The sequence below is a fragment of the Sitodiplosis mosellana genome, unplaced genomic scaffold (genome assembly GCF_009176505.1).
Source record: "Sitodiplosis mosellana isolate CC-2019 unplaced genomic scaffold, AAFC_SMos_1.0 Smas_scaffold_5390, whole genome shotgun sequence".
Taxonomy (NCBI): Eukaryota; Metazoa; Arthropoda; class Insecta; order Diptera; family Cecidomyiidae; genus Sitodiplosis; species Sitodiplosis mosellana.
The window spans coordinates 23199-43909 of NW_022600632.1; the positions used below are offsets into that span (position 1 = coordinate 23199).

The 20711-nt window shown below is 35.6% G+C and overlaps 3 protein-coding genes across 3 annotated transcripts; 2 read left to right on the forward strand and 1 right to left on the reverse strand.

Moving 5' to 3' along the window:
- Window positions 1–706: 706 nt before the first annotated feature.
- Window positions 707–2956, reverse strand: LOC129572684 (COP9 signalosome complex subunit 3). Its single transcript, XM_055452693.1, has 7 exons — window positions 2818–2956; window positions 2479–2633; window positions 2273–2366; window positions 1973–2196; window positions 1212–1901; window positions 1073–1140; window positions 707–986 (listed from the first exon to the last, which is right to left on the reverse strand). The coding sequence occupies exons 1-7, from the start codon at window positions 2870–2872 to the stop codon at window positions 968–970; spliced, it is 1305 nt and encodes a 434-aa protein (XP_055308668.1). The 5' UTR covers window positions 2873–2956; the 3' UTR covers window positions 707–967.
- An 83-nt stretch (window positions 2957–3039) lies between these two features.
- On the forward strand, window positions 3040–6128 carry LOC129572683 (zinc finger and BTB domain-containing protein 24). Its single transcript, XM_055452692.1, has 7 exons — window positions 3040–3310; window positions 3385–3651; window positions 3720–3952; window positions 4023–4252; window positions 5085–5374; window positions 5476–5583; window positions 5656–6128. Exons 1-7 carry the CDS (start codon window positions 3278–3280, stop codon window positions 6049–6051), a joined length of 1557 nt encoding a protein of 518 aa, XP_055308667.1. The 5' UTR covers window positions 3040–3277; the 3' UTR covers window positions 6052–6128.
- A 351-nt stretch (window positions 6129–6479) lies between these two features.
- On the forward strand, window positions 6480–9108 carry LOC129572685 (uncharacterized). Its single transcript, XM_055452694.1, has 8 exons — window positions 6480–6558; window positions 6665–6842; window positions 6947–6963; window positions 7144–7191; window positions 7294–7378; window positions 7463–7519; window positions 8622–8825; window positions 8914–9108. Exons 1-8 carry the CDS (start codon window positions 6556–6558, stop codon window positions 8988–8990), a joined length of 669 nt encoding a protein of 222 aa, XP_055308669.1. The 5' UTR covers window positions 6480–6555; the 3' UTR covers window positions 8991–9108.
- Window positions 9109–20711: the final 11603 nt, after the last annotated feature.

Sequence of the window (20711 nt, forward strand, 5' to 3'; positions counted from 1 at the left end):
CTCTTTAAAAATATTTCCTTTGTCCATTTTATAATTATATAAATCTTTGAACTTTTGGAAAGGATGTGAAAAATCTTTATACACGCAAACAACCGATTTTTAGTTTGAAACACGTTTTAGTTGTCAAATAACAACTTGAAAAACGCGCAAAACCATAAACAAACTTGTGTAAACTTGTGACCGTGCGCGTCAGTACGTACAACGAACGCGTCGAACTTCCGCGAACCAAGCAAACTGGCAGAAAACATGCTGCACTCGTAAGAGTTAAATTCCCCTAGATTAAAACTAATTGATTTAATTCGTTTAAATTAAACTTAGGGTCCAGGCGCACATCACTGAAACATGTTTGACGTTTGCACAACAACTGACAGGACACATATTCATGTGAAACCACACTAATTCATTTACAACTGCAACAATCGTGAACAATTGCCATATAGTTGTGAGAACTGTAGAAGTTGAAATGAATTTGTGTGTGTAAATTGCCACAATTATGTACAACTATATACAACTGTTCGCAATTGCCACAGTTTTTATCAAATTCTTATGGATATTCTTGCTAATATTTAGAGTCAGAAGCCCCTGGGATTAAGTGGTTATCAGAATGAAAGAAAAATGAAATTTCAAGAGTTATGTTAATTTCAGGATTAATCACATATCTGACGATGAACAAATCAACTTGTATTATGGAAAAATAAAAAGCAAATTTGTGTTTAGGATTAGCATATCGAAGTACGTTCTTTTATTATTATTTTTCGTAAGCAATTGGTTCGCAGATAGTGTAGATTTTTTAATACAATACACATAGTTTTCATTGAAACTTTTTCAGTTAAACGCTTACTGCGAAGTAATGAAAATTAAACCTAATTTATTGATTTCAGATTTATTTTGCTTTATTTGTTTTAGGCTATAATTGTTATTTGGGGTTCAGATTTTTAAACCGGAGTAGCAATTTTTTCGGCAACACTTACTCCATTTGATCGTTTCTATAATTAAAAAGGGAGAAAGTTTTTCCATAAAAAACTATTCAGAAAATATGTATATTTGAAAGTATTGCGAAAGTGATACTTACGGAGGAAATGGCTTTGACGGACAGCTTACCAAATCTTCGTCTTGATTACCAATCGACTTCTTGACAAACTGTGATGTAGAGAAATTTCGAATTCAAAATCTGGATCGAAATATGAAATTTACATTAACAAATCACTCACATGTGGATTCAGTTTGATTTCCTCTTCCATTTTGACGATTTGTTTGTTGAGCTCCATCACTTGAGTGATATCCTCACGAATGCTTTGGAACATTTCGGGCGTGTTATATTTTTCTGGATCATCTTTAAAATCAACCATACCATCTTTTTGATTGATTGACGCAAATATTTCGCCTGATTTGATCATATCCAAGATGTATTTTTCGGCTTCGTTTGGTCCACTCAAATGCACCTTGTTAGCAACGTCGACCAACGATAGCGTCAAAAATGTTTGCGTAAGTCGCTGTATGTTCTTTTTAGCCAGAGAAGCTGCAACTTGTTTGACCAATCCCAAATTTACATCACGTACAAACACATCACGATATTTGTTGATGACATTTCGAACTTCGTCGCTCTGTGATGTTTCGTATGCGGTGGCCAAGTCATGGTATGCATGACTGAGTGGCTTGATGAATCGGGTAATCACCTGGGACGAATACTTTGGTATGCTGCTTATTTTGCCTTCGAGAATCAGCGACACCAGAATGTATTTCTTGTACGACTCCAACATAATATATGACATGGCTAGTGCCGGTGTGGAGACAGCTACTTCGAAAAAGTAGAGAGCGCGTTCATAATTCTTGACAGCCGAATAAATCATGCCACCGTAGTAATAGTACAACAAGAAGTATTTGGCATCATGGTTGTTGTCCTATATATGTATACATCAATAAAACAGAAGTTAGTCATCGTATTATAATCTATATGGAATTTATCATTTACCTCAGTCGTAGATATAGCTGTAATGTCAATGTCCAAAAATTTTAACGCCGGATTAAAAACCTTTGCACATAAACTGAGCTGAAATAAATCAGCATGAACCGGCGTCAATTGAGAGTCGAACAAACGAATCTTGTCAACTGCTTGTGCTAACACTTTTATGCCTTGAATAGGCATCGTTCCGGATTTGATGATGTGATTTGTAAAAAGATGGCACAATTCCGCATCTTGAAATACATAACAGCACGACTTTGAATATATTTATATATTTTACTATTTACTGCTACTATATAGATCACTTACAAGCTTGTGGAGCATGCCGCACCTGTTCACCGTTACAGGCCTGGATGAATTCCCGAACCAGTTTGATAACATTTTCACCATCAGCGGACGAATTCTATGCGGTAAATTCAATTTATTAGTATAGATATTTCTTGATAAAAATGATTCAAAGTAAGCGGTAAAAATGTCCTGCCCAATATAAGGCAATTCATGTGGTTCAAACTTACCGAAAGATTTGTTAATTTTGCAACCAACACGTACAGTACACCAAGTGAATGTTGTTGCACATCGACCGTTTCCAGAACATTGTCCAAAATATTTCCGTTCTTTGCCAACAGATCAGACGTTCCGTTCAAGTATTCGATAAGTTCGCGAAAATTTCCTAACGAAAAGAAATATTGAAAGGAGAAGAATGCAACATAAGTCAAATCAATTGTATATTTTAGTGCCTATGTTTTAATTGTTTGCGACGATTGAGTCGCAAAATGTTAGGTTAAACAAGAATACTTCTCTCATACTTTACAAATTCGCTTAGTAGACAAATAAATTATTTAATTTCTGCTTACCAGTCGAGCTCAATGAACGCACATTATTTACATAATGTTCTAAAGCCGAAGCCATCTTAGTTAATTATATTTTAAACTTTTTTCTCTTTATTTAAAATGGAAATGTCATCGTTTTCAAAATGATAAACAAAAACTGAATTTGACCATGTACGAATGGATTCGCCCGTACCGAAAAGTAAACCACTGATTTATATATGTAAAAGTTGTGTATTCAACTACTGTCAAAAACCGGGTCGAATTCACGTGAAGTAATATGTAACCAACTTCAAGTTCAACAAATCAATTCGCCCCAAGATATGATTGCATTTTTTCTACCAAATAGTTCCAAAAATAAAAATTTGATAAATAAAAATGACTACATTTTCATTTTCTTTAAATGCTTATATATTTCCTTGGATCGATTAAAATAGTTTATAAACTCAAAGCATACGCAACAGGGTAACCTTGAACAATCAATACGATGAATGCAATGGAAATTATAGATACGGAATTGGTAATTTAATAGAATTTAATGTTTTCTTCAATGAACAGTAACAAATTTATTGATTTTTTTCCTATTTTGCTTAGACAAATTCCGATCCAATTGATAGCAATGCGAAAGCCACAGTAAACTCAGAAGAAGAAACATCTATAGTTGAAACTGTGGTGGAGCCGATGGTGATTGGTGGTCAACAACGTGAGATCTATCATAAAATGATTGAGCGTGTAAAAGAATACCACAGCAAATTAGATTTGCCTCAACTCAAAGTTGAAGGCAAAATAGATTTTTACGTATGTTGCATTTGTCTTGAGATTTTCTCGAAACAAGAACAATTACGATTGCATTTCATAAAGGTTTGTTATTTGATTGATAATAATGCAAAGTCCAAATAACTAAACTCATATGATTCTATTTGGCACAGGCTCATGATTGTGTTGAATCAAAGATTTCAAGGCAGAAAATAGAAAAAATTGAAAATGAAAACGTCGAGATTGGAGGCAATTCAGCTCGTGAGCAATCGATTGAAAAGACTGAAGATAAGGTACAAACTGTGATTAATATAGAAGGAAATAATGTAGATAATGAGTCTGATTGGCAACAGCCGATCTCACTGAAAGGCTTCAAGAAGAAACTAAACGAAATATTTGTAGCGAAGTAAGTGAAATGGCAACTGGCGATTCGAAAACATCGCGTGCAATTTATCGAGAAAAATCTTTTTTTCTAGATGTTCATTATCCGGCTGTGGTTATTATTTTGAAAATGACGAAAGGCGGCAAATGCACGAAAAATGCCACGTCTCGACCGATGTGGACCAAGTGAGACAGTTCAAATGCTTGGATTGTGCCAGTGAATCAAAGTTATGGCGTGACTGCACATCGCATATGTGGAAAGAGCATAAAATCGACATTGACTTATTAAAATGCCCATTTTGTCCATTCAAAGCAGTGTTTGCAGGTGAATAAAGGAAAAAAATAGAATTGGGAAATTTTATTTATAAATTTCTTAATACAGTGCACCCCCGCAAATTAGAAATAAAATGTCCCGAGACCATTTCTAATTTGGGGGTTTTCTAATTTCATCCAAAAACGGTGTATCAAATGAAAAACTGATAGGGAGAATGATTTGCTTAATTGAAACCGATATATTGAACACTGTTCAATCAAGTATTGTATGTAAATATTTTAGTGATTATATATATATAATATATAGTAAGTCTGTTAGTTTATTTTACTGGATAAACTACTCCTCGGAACAAACCGAAATAAATGATGACCGGCTGTTCTTATTATATCATACGATAGTAAACAGAAAACGTTAGCATTCTATATACAATTTTGTATATGCAAATTCTCTGATGGAACAAATCGGTTTCGATTTGTTAATGATTGAAGATTGATAATTGACGCAGACAATATGGAACAGATTACTTCGTGACTTAATTTTTAACTTCATGGTAAACGTCGAAAATCTCAGCTGATCTGCTAATATAGTTATTCAACGAAATGGAAAAGACATTCATAACGTTTTTTCATTAAAAATGAAGGGAATTTCCCTTTGTTTTGAATGAAATGATTCGGAAACCCCGTAAATTAGAAATTTTCCATACAAATTTTCAAACCTGAAATTCATTTCTAATTTCTGAGGTTTTCTAATTTTCGGGGGTGCACTGTATATTATAAAAAATATCATTATTTTGGTTTTGCTTTTCGAAAAGAAAGAGTATTTTTTTTATCAAAAATCCGAACAATATTCCCCTCATAAACATAATCATGTATAATTGTTACAGTCAAAGTTTATCGACATCTTCAAATGCATAATCAGTTGAAAGGATTCTTATGCTCATTATGTCCGACATCGTTTGAACAGTTCAATCAACTTCGCCAACACGTTGCCACCGCACATATTGACAAAAACGGTCCATCACGTTGGTACTCGAAGAAAACCTGTGATATTTGTTCAAATGTGTTTGCTACATCGAAAACTCTATCCAAGCACATAAAAGCAGTACATAATCGCATTAAGCCATTCATTTGCAATGTTTGTGGCTATAAATCAGCTAGAAAATCAACATGGGAGGTAAATACTGCAAAATTGAAAGATTACGTTGAAACAATTCGTGGACAATACACACCTGAACCAGAACGAGTTAATATATTAGAGAATAAATATTTGAATAGATTCATCAGAGACAGCATACTGGCGAAAAACCGATGTCGTGCAAAGTGTGTTCATTCTGTACAGCGGATCCAAGTGTTCTAAGAAAGCATGAAATGCGTCACAATGATGTAAGTCAATGAAAAAAAAATTAATTTATCAGAATACATGATTTGAGCTGTTTCTTTCAATTCTTCCCTTAGAAAACGAAATATCAATGCACAGAGTGTGAATATACATCAATACAATCGATTAACTTTAAAAATCATATGAAACGCCATCATCCTGACTACTATCGTAAATTACTTTGTGACCACTGCAGTTTTGTATCAGTGAATCTGGATGCACTTCGGAAACATTTACAAGATCACAAGCTTGGTTTGATTCGTAATGAGGATTCCAATGATGGTTTACAGTCGACATCATCTAAAATGGGCAACTCGCAACAAAATGAACGCAAAACCGTTGAAATATCTTCGGATAGCTTCTTGCCCGTTGAAAGCACCGACTCTTTGGCACATGAAGCCCTAGAAAGTGGTGGTGTTACAATACCAGCACAGCATTCGGATGAAGCTCAGTTTCCACATTTTGAAAATTAAACAGCGGCAACTTTATCCCACTACTTTTATCATTGTAAAAAAATAGAAATGAATAAACGTGATAAAAATAATTTACATTATTTTAATTTTTTTTACTAATTTGCCTAGCCTAAAAAATTATGAAAACCTCGTTTTCAAATGTTCCTAAAAAACATCATTTGAATAATTTTCAAATATTGCTAATCAAAATATAGAAAAAAAATGATGTAGTTACTCACTTCAAATGGCTGTTAATGAGTTTTAAAATTTATGCGTACCATAGTGGAAACCTTAACAGACAAAAGATAACAGGTTCAAATATGTCTTCGATCCTTGAAGCATATTTTCCTTCTGTAAAAAATATGGATAAACAGAGACCGGTTTGAAGTGATCCATTCATCATACATAATCAAAACAAACGCGATTTGGATGTAAAAGATCGTGCGCATCGCTAGTAAGATCATTGAAACACATTATCAACTGTAGTCAAGTACTCTGAAGAGTTCGTAAATCAAATTCAGAAAAATGGTGAGCGAGTTTATACCTATTTTGGCGAAAAAATTGCCAGTCAGTCAGCGGTGTGTTAATTACAACAGTGAACGTGAGTAAAAAGGTTTTTTTTCGTATTTTGCAGAAATTCTTCTTGTTCGGATTAGCCGTTATCGCTGTTGTCAGTGCTGATGTTTCGCATTTGTCGGGCAATGGAAATGGATATAACTATCCGCAGCCAAGTCCATCATTCTCAGATGAAGCGAGCCAACCAATTGCTCCAGCCCAACCTAAACCAAATTACTTGCCACCAACTCAGCAAGGTTAGAATACGTGAATGAATATGTAGATTCTTTATTTTTGTAACCTTAAGTCGGTGAGTGAAATTGATTGAATGATATTCTTTTTCTCTTTTTAAATATTCCAGCACTTCCAGCACCAGCAGTAAGTTTTTTTCCATATATACTATAGTCACATTACAAAGTAGTTAGCGAACGAAAATTTTTGAAGAAAAATATTATTTCTCACAGCACATGTAACAGAGTCTGCTGACTGCTTTGCTCTAACTTTTAATGTATCATGATATATATGAATTGTTTATAGTTTACCTTTTCTCATTCTCAGGCACCAAAACCACAATATGTCCCACCCAAACCTCAGCCAAAACCACAAGTAAGTTAGATTTTACTTTCCTCCCTACTTTTCAATGTGATTATTTTGCTGTTATTCGATATTTAAAATAAATTGATGAACAACTGAACATTTTTCCTTTAGCTATCTCAGCCTACCCAACAATACCTGCCACCCCAACATGTTACTTTACAGCCAATTCAACCCGTTCAACAAACGTACCTTCCACGTAACTTTTATAGTCTTTCAACTACTCAAACGCATCATATTTGACAAATGTAAATGAATTGATGAATTATTACTCGTTCTATAGCTCAAGCAGCTGCACCTGCTGTACCAGCTCCAGTACAGGTCCAAAGTTGTCAACCAGGTACTTTCAATGTTTTTTATTCTGAAATAAATATTTAAAAAAAAACCACAACAGAATAATCTAAATTTTCTAGGGGTATTTCTCACACAAAAAGTTTGAGCAAGTGTGCAAAAATTTCTATTATTTCTTCTTTTTTAATTGAAATTGTATGAAAATGTACTGAAATGACGATTTTGCTTGAATAAAAGTGTTCTGGAAGTGGATTTTGGTGGATCCTCAGGATGGACCAGATCCGGTTTGACATTGCCCTGGCCCATCCTGAAGATCCACTTCCAGAACCGGGAGCAGCTCTGAACGATCCTTGAGATCCACCAAAACCCACTTCCAGAACAATTTCATTGAAACATAATTCAAAGGTTCAGTGTAAATGTACATTTATTTACACGAATTGACAAAAGTTGATCGAATGGGACCGAATTGAAGAAATTTTTCAAAATTTATAAGAATTCATTCATTTTTTTCGTAAGAAATCCCCCTAGTAAATTTTGGAACTGATGAATTGACACACCAAAAAAAGGAATTTCATATACATGGTAGCATCAGTAGCCGCTGTGAAATCTCTGTGGCTACTCGTTTGTGATTCGTAAACACGCGAAATGTCTGCGCGAATGGCTTCTTGATTATCGGCCAGGCAAACGCTTATGTGATTGAAATTTTCAACTATCACCACAAGCGTCGTGTCAGTATAACTCGCTTTATGTTTACATTGAAAATACTTGTCGTTTCCCGTGCGTAAACAGAATGCAGAGTTTTACTTAAAAGTATACCTAAATATATGAAATAGATGACGTGGATGAAAGAAGAACAAGACGGAAATCACCATGCGAAGATTCACCTGCGTGCGATTATGTCTAAATCTAAATAGAGTGAGATAATGTAAAGAAGCAAGCTTATCTTGTTTTATCTCTTATTATTCGTTTATTTGTGGTATAGTCGCACAAACTCCCTTCCGAATGTATTGGTGTGTTGTGATCAAAAATAAAAAGTAACAGTCAAGAAATTTTGATTATTCTCTGTCTGGAAACATAATTCTTGATGGAAATCTGAAATTGAAACAACAAAATGACAAATATCGACTAATCGTTCGTCTTTACCATTTTAGCTGCACCGGCATACAGACCACCAGCACCGGCATACAGCCCACCAGCACCAGCATACAGCCCACCAGCACCAGCATACAGCCCACCAGCACCAGCATACAGCCCACCAGCACCGGCAAACAGACCACCAGCACCGGCATACAGCCCACCAGCACCAGCATACAGCCCGCCAGCATCAGCATCAGCACCAGCACCAGCTTATCCAGGTAAATATGAGCTGCTATTCAGACTCAAAAGCCACTTCAGTCAAAACAACATTTCTAATGCTTTTACTTTGGTTTTCTATAATTTTAGCATCAGGTCCAGTTCCCGCAGCTACCTATTCTGATGAAGACGGATACAACTACAAAAAGCCATCATCAGCCTTTTAAATATAGACTAGGAAATGTCAATGTACGGATTTCGAGAAAGGCTACTGCTAAAGTTTATGATATTGATGTACAGAATAAAATCGAATAAAGAGACCATACTTTTCCAAAATACTTAAAATGCGATTATTCCTGAATTCGTACACTCTAATGCCGACAGCAAACAAGGCAAACAAGCGACATATTCTATTCAACGACGTGGGAAGTCTTGAAACCAAACGGAAAGTCATTGTGATTGCGTTTACAGTTCAAAACTAAGAAGCCCACACTGGCCGTTTTGATGTCATATGGTAGTTTAATTTGAACAGTGATGAAATTATCATTTCGGTTTCAATAGATGCGCGGAACTCCTATTTTGTCAGCATTTAACAACAACGCTGTAACCTCCGTCACATCTACAATTTTAATCGTGTTAATAATATATTATTATTAATTAATAATATTCTATTAATATATTTATACTATTTAAATATTAACATCTATGTTAATAATTATTAACATGTTTATTAATATTTATTGACATCGGAAGATAATATCGAATAACATCGGATGTTATTATCGTTTTTTTCCACTGCCAAGCACCCAAATGGCGAAAAAATCATTTTTTCTGTTTTTTTCTTTTATTCTACGCCATGATACATTTAATGAACCACCGAAAAGAAGAAAAACTGAAAAAATGGTTTTTACACCATTTGGGTGCTTGGCGGTGGAAAAAACACGATATTAACATCCGATGTTAATAAATATTAATAGAAATGTGAATAATTATTAACATAGATGTTAATATTTAAATAGTATAAATATGTTAATAGAATATTATTAATTAATAATATATTATTAACACAAGATGTTAATAATTTAACCATATTAATATCGTTATTAACAGAAATATTATATTATTAACATATGAATGAGTGAGATTGAAAACAAGACATATTCTGACAATATATCGTTATGATACAAAATCGAATGATTTTTTTAAAGTGTAACATCGGCAGAGAATTTTTCGAAGTGAAACACCGCGTGTTACATTTCAATAAAATTTGTTTTCCATGATTCACTTTGAAACACGTTTGCGCTGGTGTTTCGTTTGTAAATACTTGTTGGATGATGTTTCGGTTCTAGGAATGCATGATAATTTTATTGATAAGGAATGCGAATTTCGATGTGGTGATAACACCAAATACTGTTCCAGAATCGAAAAAAATTTTTTTAACTTTTTTTTCGGTTTTTGCCTGTTTCGGATCGTCTTTTTTAGGAACGTCGATTTTTACTTAATACATTCTTGTACCTGGAAAATGAACGCATAAGGCGATAGCATGAATGAAAATGCGGCAGAAAAAATCAGCAGAAGCCTTGAATGTTTCAAACGCTTCGGATTGATGGCGCTGTCAGAAGCTCTCTGAAGCACATTAGAAGTGGTGAATGTGATTATGACAGATAATATTTGTATTTACGTTTAGAAACGTTGACTGTCAAAGTAGAGAATGTTTGGTCAATATAAACCAAAATACCAACATGGCGGGTAAAAATGCTGTCATGGCGGATATCTTTCTCATTAAACTACACATGAAAATATCTCAAAAACGGTAGGGAAAATCGGCAAAATGGACCGTGGTGTCACTTCCTAAAGGGAGTGTAGACACCCGGCTGGTCTGATGGCCCAAAGTTCAAATCCGGTGGATTTGAGCTCATCCATGGGTTCTCAGGATTTGGCCTGATCCCAGCACTTGCTCTGTGGTGAAATTCCATACAAAACATAAATGTGACTTGTAAAGATGCTCACAGGAAAGGCAAAGCTGGGAATCAGACCAAATCCTGAGAACCCTTGGATCAGCCCGAATCCACTGGATTTGAACTTTGGGCCATCAAACCAGCCAGGTTTGTCCATTTTGCCGATTTTCCCAGCCGTTTTCGAGATATTTCGATGTGTAAATATTCATTGGTTTTAATTTACCACTTAAGAGGTGAGTTTGGATAAATTAGCAGAAAAGCGTATTAAAGTTCGAAATATTCCATCATTCTAAGATATTTTCACTAGAGGCGCTCTTACAAAAATCCATCCATTTAGCCTCCATAAGAAGCAATGTATTTTTTGTTCAAGCTATCGTATTACGAATGAACGTTCGACATCGGTTGACGTAATGGGAGCAAATTTGTTAGACTAATTTGGCGAGACCTATCGATTAAACCCACCCACGTTGCTCTCTGACCTTCCCCAGACCCTATTTTGGAGTAATGTTTATGTAAGGCGCTTCCCTTACTTCCCTTAATCGATGTCGCTATCGATTATAACCCTATATGGGATCAGGATGTGGGTCAGAGAGCTAAGAGAGGGGTCCAATCGATAAATATCGTCAAAATATCTCGAAATACGACTCCGTTTGGAAGAGTATAGCCACTTCCAAAGCCCGCTTACTCGAGGGTAAAATCAAAATATCCACCGATAATGGCTACATTTGAATGGCATGGAGACAATACGACCGAAGCTGACATCACTATAAAAGCATTCAACTTCAAGCGGGCCAATTATGCTGGTGTGCATATGCACACCTAGCAAACTCTCAACTTCACCGAACTATTCCATGGAAAGACAATCACTGAGAAAATGAATTTGCTGCACAAGACTTTGGACGATGCAATTATCAAAGAACTTGTTTCATTTCCATCGTCGCTGTTTGACTGTCACTCAAACGTCGTAAACAACACACATATACAATGACAGCCATTTGTCAAGTCATTTCGTCATGTGTCGATAAAACTTTCACAACTAATCTGTGTGGTGGAGTGTGCAGAGAGCAAACTATCTTCATTTTACGTATATTTGAATTTTTTTCACATATGATCACATTGAAGACCAGAGGTCGCAAGCGGGCCGAAAAATTGGCCCGAGGCCCGCCCGAATCACTTCGAAATATGCCCGAAGCCCGCCCGCCGTCCGCTCGAAATTGAAAATTTGTCCCGACTCCCGGAAAAACCCGAGCACGGGTTCCCGGGCTATAGGAATTTTCGGGACTCGGACGCCCGTCGGGCGTCGGATCATTTCGGGTCGGGCGGGCTCGGAAATTTCGGGATATATAAACAATTCGTGCAAATCTCGCCAACAATTTGGGACAGATCTTCAACGATTAGACGAATTCATACAAGCAACATAGGAGAAACTCGAAACAAAATTGGAAAACCACGTACCAAAAATACTTTCAACAACAAAACTGACATTCGTTGTTTTCGATATTACAACTGTGAAAACGGTTTCAAACTGAAACTCAATACACTCAATATTATAGCGACATCTATTATTAAAATGGCTTGTAGTAAATGCATCTATAGCATTTCCCTGTAGTCGCGATGTTTCCTATTAAATTCCCTTGTAGTACTGACACATTCATGTTTGACACTTGTTAACTACATACCACAGGGGAATTTAATAGGTAACATCGCAACTACAGTGAAATGCTATGAATGTGTTTACTACAAGCTATTTTAATAATAGATGTCGCTATAATATTGAGTGTGAATGAGTTGAAAATTTGATTGCTGAAAAAATTGAATTGATTTTCTCCCCATATGAAAAATTTTCGACATTAACTTTTGACCGGCGAAGTTTTCGGTTTTGCATATTTTAGCAATGGCATTGGTTTCCATGAGTTTAGTTGCCCCTAGAAACTCATTCAATCCATTAAACTATCAATTGTTGAAACTAATTTAAGTCAATTTTTTCCCAATATGAATGATCTTCGAACGACAACTTTAGAACGACAAGATTTTTTGTTCTGCATATTTTAGCTATGGGATTGGTTTCAATAAGTTCACTCCAGACGCTCATTCAATTTATTAAACTATCAAAAATGGTCCGATTTGAAAATTTCGTTGAAAAAAATGTTGCATCGATTTTCTCCTCATATGAAAGATTTGTGATTCCAACTTTTGATGGCAAATTTTTTTGTTTTCGATACATAATTAATTGTAGAACCACCTACAGTTATTGTAGTGGTCGAAAATTGATTGTAGAAGCACCTAGGGGAAATTGGGGAATTCCGGGCCACAGTTTATTTTTCGTTCATAACTTTGTGATAAATAAGGTAATGTTCCCTTAAACGGGACGCTCCCTTAAACGGGACATTCAAGTATTTTTGACTTCTGAGTTTGACAGCGAGCTGTCATTTATACCAAACGATTAGCTCAACGAACGCTCACTTTTGGTAGCATCCCGAAGAGAATAGACGTACCGCGTGTGTGAGAAAAAATTGTGTCGTGAAATTTGTCTACAACAAAACTTTTTTGATCAATTCGCCTACACCCACCGTTTGAAGTGTTTTTAACATTTGTTGAAAGGTAAATATATTGAATAGTTAGTAAATTGTGTCTTTTTCAAAGCTGCAAAGTCCATTTTTCGATATCGCGTCATAAAATTTTTTTTTGGTGACTCGCAAAAATGTCGGCTTTTTCCTTAAATGGGACAGCGATGTGTCCTCAAATGGAACACTGTGTATTTTTAAGTTAAGCTAGATGGGGGCAAGATGGGGCAAAATGGTCTACAGCAAAGTTGTTCGTCGTGAGTCGCTCCACAACGTTCACCAACACACTCCAACGATAAATCCACCCATTGGCCCAGAAAACGGGGATAAAATTACTTTTTTGACCCGAAAATTTAATTTTTTTTCTTGTACCGGTTTTTCAAACATAATGTAAATAAATGTAAATGTAATGTATACCGTTGGATAGGTATTCACGAGTACTACAATTTTGACCCAAGAAGCAGTGCCCTCCCTCCCATGGCTGGGGAGATATGACCTTTGGTGTCAATACCCTGATTTTCATGGTCGCCCTTTTTTGGATACACAGTGGGGTGCGGAAAAAATTTGGCATATATTTGAAACACACTCGACCCCAGCTACACCATAGAAAAATAAATCAATTTTGGCTACTGTCAATAAAGTGTAGGTGTGCCCAAATGAGCTTAACTATAAAATGAAGTCGTAGATCAAGAAAGCGACGAATGAACATCATTACTCATTACTTTTGTCACTTATTTTAATCCGAAAGTCGATTAAATGAATAAACAATGAATAAACATTTAAAATATGATCTTATTGTTTCATTTTCACGCTTTATTTTTCAGTTTTTCGGAGTGTCCCATTTAAGGAGACAAATTTTTTTTTTCCGATTTTCGTCATGGTCGGAAATTTTGCGATAAATTTTTTTTTGTAATGTAAATAAAAAACTGTCGAAGGCAAAAAGGTTCCTTTGCTCATCCTCCATGAGCAAATCCAATATTTCCACTAGTCAAAGATAAAAAATCATGTCGAAGTGCGTCCCGTTTAAGGGAACATTACCTTATAATTTTGTTCAAAATTAGAATATCTCAGTTGTAGTACGCCTCAAATCCTACCATTTGAGTATTCTCACTAATAAAAATTTAACTTTGCTAGAAAAAAATTGGTGGTTGGCAAAAAAGAGACGTTTTTGACATTTTCAAAAATCATGGGGAATTGTGGGCCACTTCATGGATTGACATAAAACTGACAATATATTGGTGAAAAATGTTTATTGATCGTTCAAAATGACAAAAGAAATTATTTTAAATGAAATGAAATTGAAAAATCGTAAAATCAAGATCAAAATTAGTCCGATAATTTGCAGGTAGTGCATGTAAAAGCTGGTCGTCATATTGGCGCATTTCAAGTGAGCTACTTGGTCGCATGAATCGCAATGAATGGAATTATTTCGATTGAGCTTCTTTGGCATGTTTTCCTTGCAAATGATGCAGATGTAAACATCTTCTTCTTCTTCTTTGGCGTGGTTGATACTGCACGGGCTTTGCGCTTCTTTGTTGCTGGTGGTTTTGTTTTTGCATCCTTTTGTTGTTGTTATTTTTCCAATTTCTGGCTCTTTCTTATCGGTGTCATGACTATGAAATTGTCGAAAAACAAAAATATATGTTTAAAAAGGACACTTAACTGATATTTTGTCGAAATTTGGCTTGAAAAACATTGAATGTGCAATAAACATGCGTTTTGAACTCATCTAATGTCAAAAATGTAGTGGCCCGTAATTCCCCAGAAAAAATGGCCCGGAATTCTCCAAATGGTCATAATTACAAGATGGTTGCGCATGACTCACTCAATGTATCTTTATGCAAAATTCCTTTTGTGAGGCGAAAGAATAATGACACACCATAAGAAAAAACATACTTACCTGAATTTATTATCGAAAAAATGTCGTTTAAAATATCACTAATGTACGGGGTTTTTGCGCGAGCAAAACGGACCATACTACGTTGTGGAGGACCTTCCCCTGATCTCAAAACCATATTCCGTTTCCCTAGGTTACGGCACGACTTAGTGCACTTTGGTTTTATGTAGGTTTTTTCTGAAAATCGACGTTCTCTGTACACATCTAAGGCTGAAACTATGTCTGTAGACTAGCTAGCACCAAAAATAAAATGGCTCCGAATTGTGGAAGGAATTACCTTTCGAACGCGCCATAGACCATTAGAATCAGTGCAGTGGTTAGAATTTTATAAACCATAAATATGAGGAATGAACATTGAAACTGCTCGATTTCACCAACTACCGGATTAAATATACATCAAATTGGGAGCAATTTTTGCCAGTTTCAAAGTTTTATCGTAAAGAGCATTAACACTATGACGGTTTTTGGGGAATCCAGGGCCCCAAGCGAAATTTAAAGTTGAATAAAAGTACTAAACAGTGTATAAACCAATCGGAGTTAAGTCTCATTGTATAGATTGAACATTTCTCTACACGAATGACATACGCACATATGCATATGTGTGAGTATGTGTAAAATACAGCCTTCCGAAAAACATGTTACGCTGTTGTTCTTTGGGGACCACAGGGCCCCATGGCTATTACTTTTCCGTACACAAAATGTCAAGGGAAAGTATAGGAATTGGTCCCGAAAACTTTTTTCGCAAAATTAGCTTAGATCATCATAAAAACTCATGAAACGCGTAGAAAACCACTTTTTGAGACACTTTTCCGTTCGTGTGCCGTCGTCGTCGTTGTCGTCGTTGTCGTTGTCGTCGTCGTCGTAGCTGTTTGTAAACACGATAACTCAAAAAATAATTGAGATAATCAAAATCTGGAAATGCCAAAAGTTTTGTATCCGAAAAACTTAGTTTAAGTTCGAAGATGAGCCATTTTCGATTTGACCCTGGGGTACTTGCCCTAAGAAAAACCTCAAAAAATTGACACTTTTGTATGGGAGGTACCCGTAAATCGACTCCGATTGGCTTCAAACTTTCTGAGATTTCATTTTTTGGGAAAAAAAATAAGATTCTGAAAGTTTGGAACCAATCGGAATCGATTTACTGGTACCTCCCATACAAATTTTTTGAAATTTTCGGTCAATTTTGTATGGGAGGTACCCGTTAATCGATTTTGATTGGCTTCAAACTTTCTGAGGTTTCATTTTTTGGAGAAAAAATAAGATTCTGAAAGATTCATGTTGATCGCATTTGCAGAAGTTTGATTTTTGGCCCTCAATTTTCGTGGAAATTTTCTTGGAAAAAATTGAGGGCCAAAAACCAAACTTCTGCAAATGCGATCAACATGAAACTTTCAGAATCTTATTTTTCCTCCAAAAAATGAAACCTCAGAAATTTTTAAGCCAATAAGAATCGGTTTACGGGTACCTCTCATACAAAATTGTCGAAGTTTTAGTTAAAGTGACCGATTTTTCAATTTATTTTCATTATTATATTTTCACTGCCTTTATTTCAAGAAAATTCACAAAAAATAACCAAAAGTACATACGGACAACGCAGGCCAACGGTACGGAAAAGTTCGGGATTACCAAAGTAATTCTTTTTATTTTATATTATAACTGGACTATGATAAGAGATATCGACTTGGTGTCTGTGGCAGTGTTGTAGACTAATTTATCTCTAGCGATTAGCTTCATATTTTACAAGACTCACATTTTGAGCGAAAAATTAAAACCTACTAAGTTTGAAGCCAATCGATAAAGAAATAGAGGTACCTCCCATACAAATTTTGCTATTTCAGATATGAAATTAGATACTTTTGTATGGGAGGTACCCCAATTTTCCATCAGATTGCCTCCAAATTTGGTTTGGTATCGGATTTAGATGAAAAAATAAGATTCTCGAAGTTTTATGACTTTTCGATCTTCGGAACATGATTATTGAATTCCATTTAATTCTGATTTTTATTCATTTTTCACGTTCGCCAGCGCTTATGTACAGCTGTCACCAGCGCCGTAGCCAGGCCGGTGCAATGGGTGCATTGCACCCTCCAAAAATTTCTAAGGTGCAACAAAATCGGGTGCAAAATCGGGTTTCAAAGGTGCAAAAAAAGAAAAATTTCGATTTTGCACCCTCCAATTTTTTTTTCTGGCTACGGCGCTGGCTGTCACTTATTTGTTGGTGGTCATACGATAGATCTGACTGTGGCCAAATTTATCTAAACTAGGCTCGCCGGTGGTCAAAATTTGACCAAACAAACAAAAAAAATTACTATTAATATTTTATATAATTAATTCGCCAATTTCTCTTTCCCTCCACACAAAACATTCGACTCTTTCAATCATGTATATCTGTGCACGCACACAAAGAAAAGTAAAAAATTCATCCATTCCTTTAATACACTAGCTACCTCGGCTCGCTTCGCTCGCTTCGGCGTCCAGCGATTGCCTAGTGGTAATATTTCCAGGCGCCTCGGCGTGCTCGCGCTTCGCGCTCGCCCGCCTCGACCCCGATTTCAAAATGGAGATCTCATTTATTTCAGATCTAAAATCACTTGGAAATTATATTTAATGGAATCCGGATGATATTCATATTCATATTCATCTCCATTCCAAACCCGTTCATTTGACACCCATATCAACTGGAATGGTGTTAAGTCGTGTTTTGAAAACAACAAGTAATAAGATTCGTAATAAGTAATAAGTCCATCTTATTACAGTAATAAGATTGTAATTGTAATAAGATTGTAATAAGTATCTTATTACTTTTGGTGCAAAAAAAATCGCAAAAATAGTTTCATGTAAAAAACATGTAAATTTTTTTCAACATTTTTTCGACTGACAAAAATTGACATGTTTTTTGTATGAAACTTTTCTTCAAAAGTTTCATACAAAAATCATATCAAATTTTGGAAGACACATTTTTTTTCAACATTTTTTCGTCTGACAAAAATTGAGATGTTTTTTACATGAAACTTTTTTTGCGATTTTTTTTGCACCAAAAGTAATAAGATACTTATTACAATCTTATTACTATAATAAGATGATCTTATTACTTATTACAATCATCTTATTACAATCTTATTACTCATCTTATTACAAGTAAAAAGATGCGTAATAAGTAATAGGTCATCTTATTACAGTAATAAGTAGGTAATAAAGTAATAAGAATTACATTTTTTTACTTCTATAGCAATTCACAGGAATAGAAATGACTTTATGTGAAAAACTGACGTCACACAATAAATAGAAACGATAGCGATGTAGAAAATGCGAAATGAAAAAAAAATGTCGGAGATGGATGCTTCTCTTTGTGATTCATAGTGTTTACGAATGTGTTACAGTGTGTCACAGAGAACATTCGTGTGCAGCTCAAAACATTGTCTCTCTGTTTAGTCTGTATATCTGCGCACGCACACGAAGAGGAGCAAAAAACGTTATTCATTGCAGTGCTCACAAATCGAACTCTTTCTCAATACTCTCTCTCATTCGACTGTCTCAACAGTTTATATGCTGTACATTTCAGCGAGCGAACTGAAACATTGTATATAACACTGCTGACAAAGTGTCAAGAGCAAATAAACAAAAAACGAAAACAAACAACGAAAGAATATTGCGAATTTCACAGTGAATATTTCAGAAAACAAATGGTGAAATTATTCAGTGAATATGGAAACAAATTAATATTTCCTTCAACAAATCGAAAAATATGAAGTCATTTTTTTCGTTGTTCGTATCACGTGTTTTATTCACTTGTTAGGCACGATGCAACGACCGATTGGAATTGTGTCAAAGAAATGCAGTTTCCACTCGATTCACCAGCTACATATTTTCAATCACAGACATGGACAAATGGAAGAGTGATGAACGCAAACTGATCGATGAAATGGAAAAACGAATCATTTTTCTCAAATTCACGGTCCGTGTTGCACCACTGTTGACACAACAACAAAATGAATTGGAAGTGCTTGCGCTGGCCGAGCAAATGAGGAAAAAGAACTTACGTTACAGCAGAAAGAACTTACGTTACACGACTGTCAAGAAGAGAAATGGTGGAATTTCTACAACGCGTATTGGGTGATTTGGATCACATCATCGACTTTTGGCTCCCATAGTCGCTCAATAATATTTCAAATGAAACATCACAAAAAGTGATATTATAATTCTTATTATTTCAATTAAAAAAATCATTCCATTTCCCAGACAAAACACATACAGTATTTCCACTCAATTCTATAATTTTCTCATTCTTTTACACACTGTATCTCTATTTACGGCTCAATGTGAAGCATGTATTTGTTGTGGTTTTAAGTTTCGCTTTGTTCTATCTCCGCTTTTCTACATCACAGCTCAACCACACAACAGCAAAACGAACAGCCGAACAAATAAACATGTACAGACATGTCTACTGTGTAATGCTGTTCTGCTATGCTACCGCATTCATTCTATAAGCTAAATCAAATACCATTTGGACCCACGAATATATAACGGCAGTGTGACCGTACGGTCGGAGCACAGCTTAGGGAGTGGCGGGTAGAAGTTTATTTTTTCCCTTTTTTCCATTTGTTTTATTAAATAAAAAGAATTACATTCGTAATCCCAAACTTTTCCGTACCCAGAGATGACTGAAGCGCACCGAGTGACCGAGCAACGGCCGCACGGACACTGAGTTTGCGTGCTTAAAACATGCTCAGTGCGATATTGCGCTGCAGCACAAACAAACCCACTCCATGAAGAGAGTATAAGCGCACCAACGGAGTGCGCTACACCGCACTCGTACACAACGAAGAAACAATAGAGAGGATATACAAAGAAAGAAACACAAAGAAAAGAATAAGACAATACACACTCAACTCTTTATATGTGTGTATAAACCATAATAGGCAACAGAGTTAGAGTGCGCACACATTTCTTAACAACAAAGTCAGAGTGCGCACATAAACTCATAACGAAGTGAGTGTAAATGCACAGAGCAGAAAACGACTCTCAGTTGAGTTGCTAAATACGCTACTGAGCGTGCGCTTAGTCATCTCTGTCCGTACCGTTGTCCGTACTTTTGGTTTTTTCAATATTCTTGAAAAATCGGTCACTTTAACTAAAATTTCGACAATTTTGTATGGGAGGTACCCGCAAATCGATTCCTATTGCCTTTAAACTTTCTGGGGTTTCATTTTTTGAAGAAAAACTAAGATTCTGAAAGTTTCATGTTGATCGCATTTGCAGAAGTTTGGTTTTTGGCCCTCAATTTTTTCCAAGAAAATTTCGACAAAAATTGAGGACAAAAAATTGAACTTCTGCAAATGCGATCAACATGAAACTTTCAGAATCTTATTTTTTCTCCAAAAAATGAAACCTCAGAAAGTTTGAAGCCAATCAGAACCGATTAACGGGTACCTCCCATATGAAATAGCCGAAAAATCAGTAATTTTAGTCGAAATTTTGAAAATTTTGTATGGGAGGTACCCGTAAATCGATTCCGATTAGATTCAAACT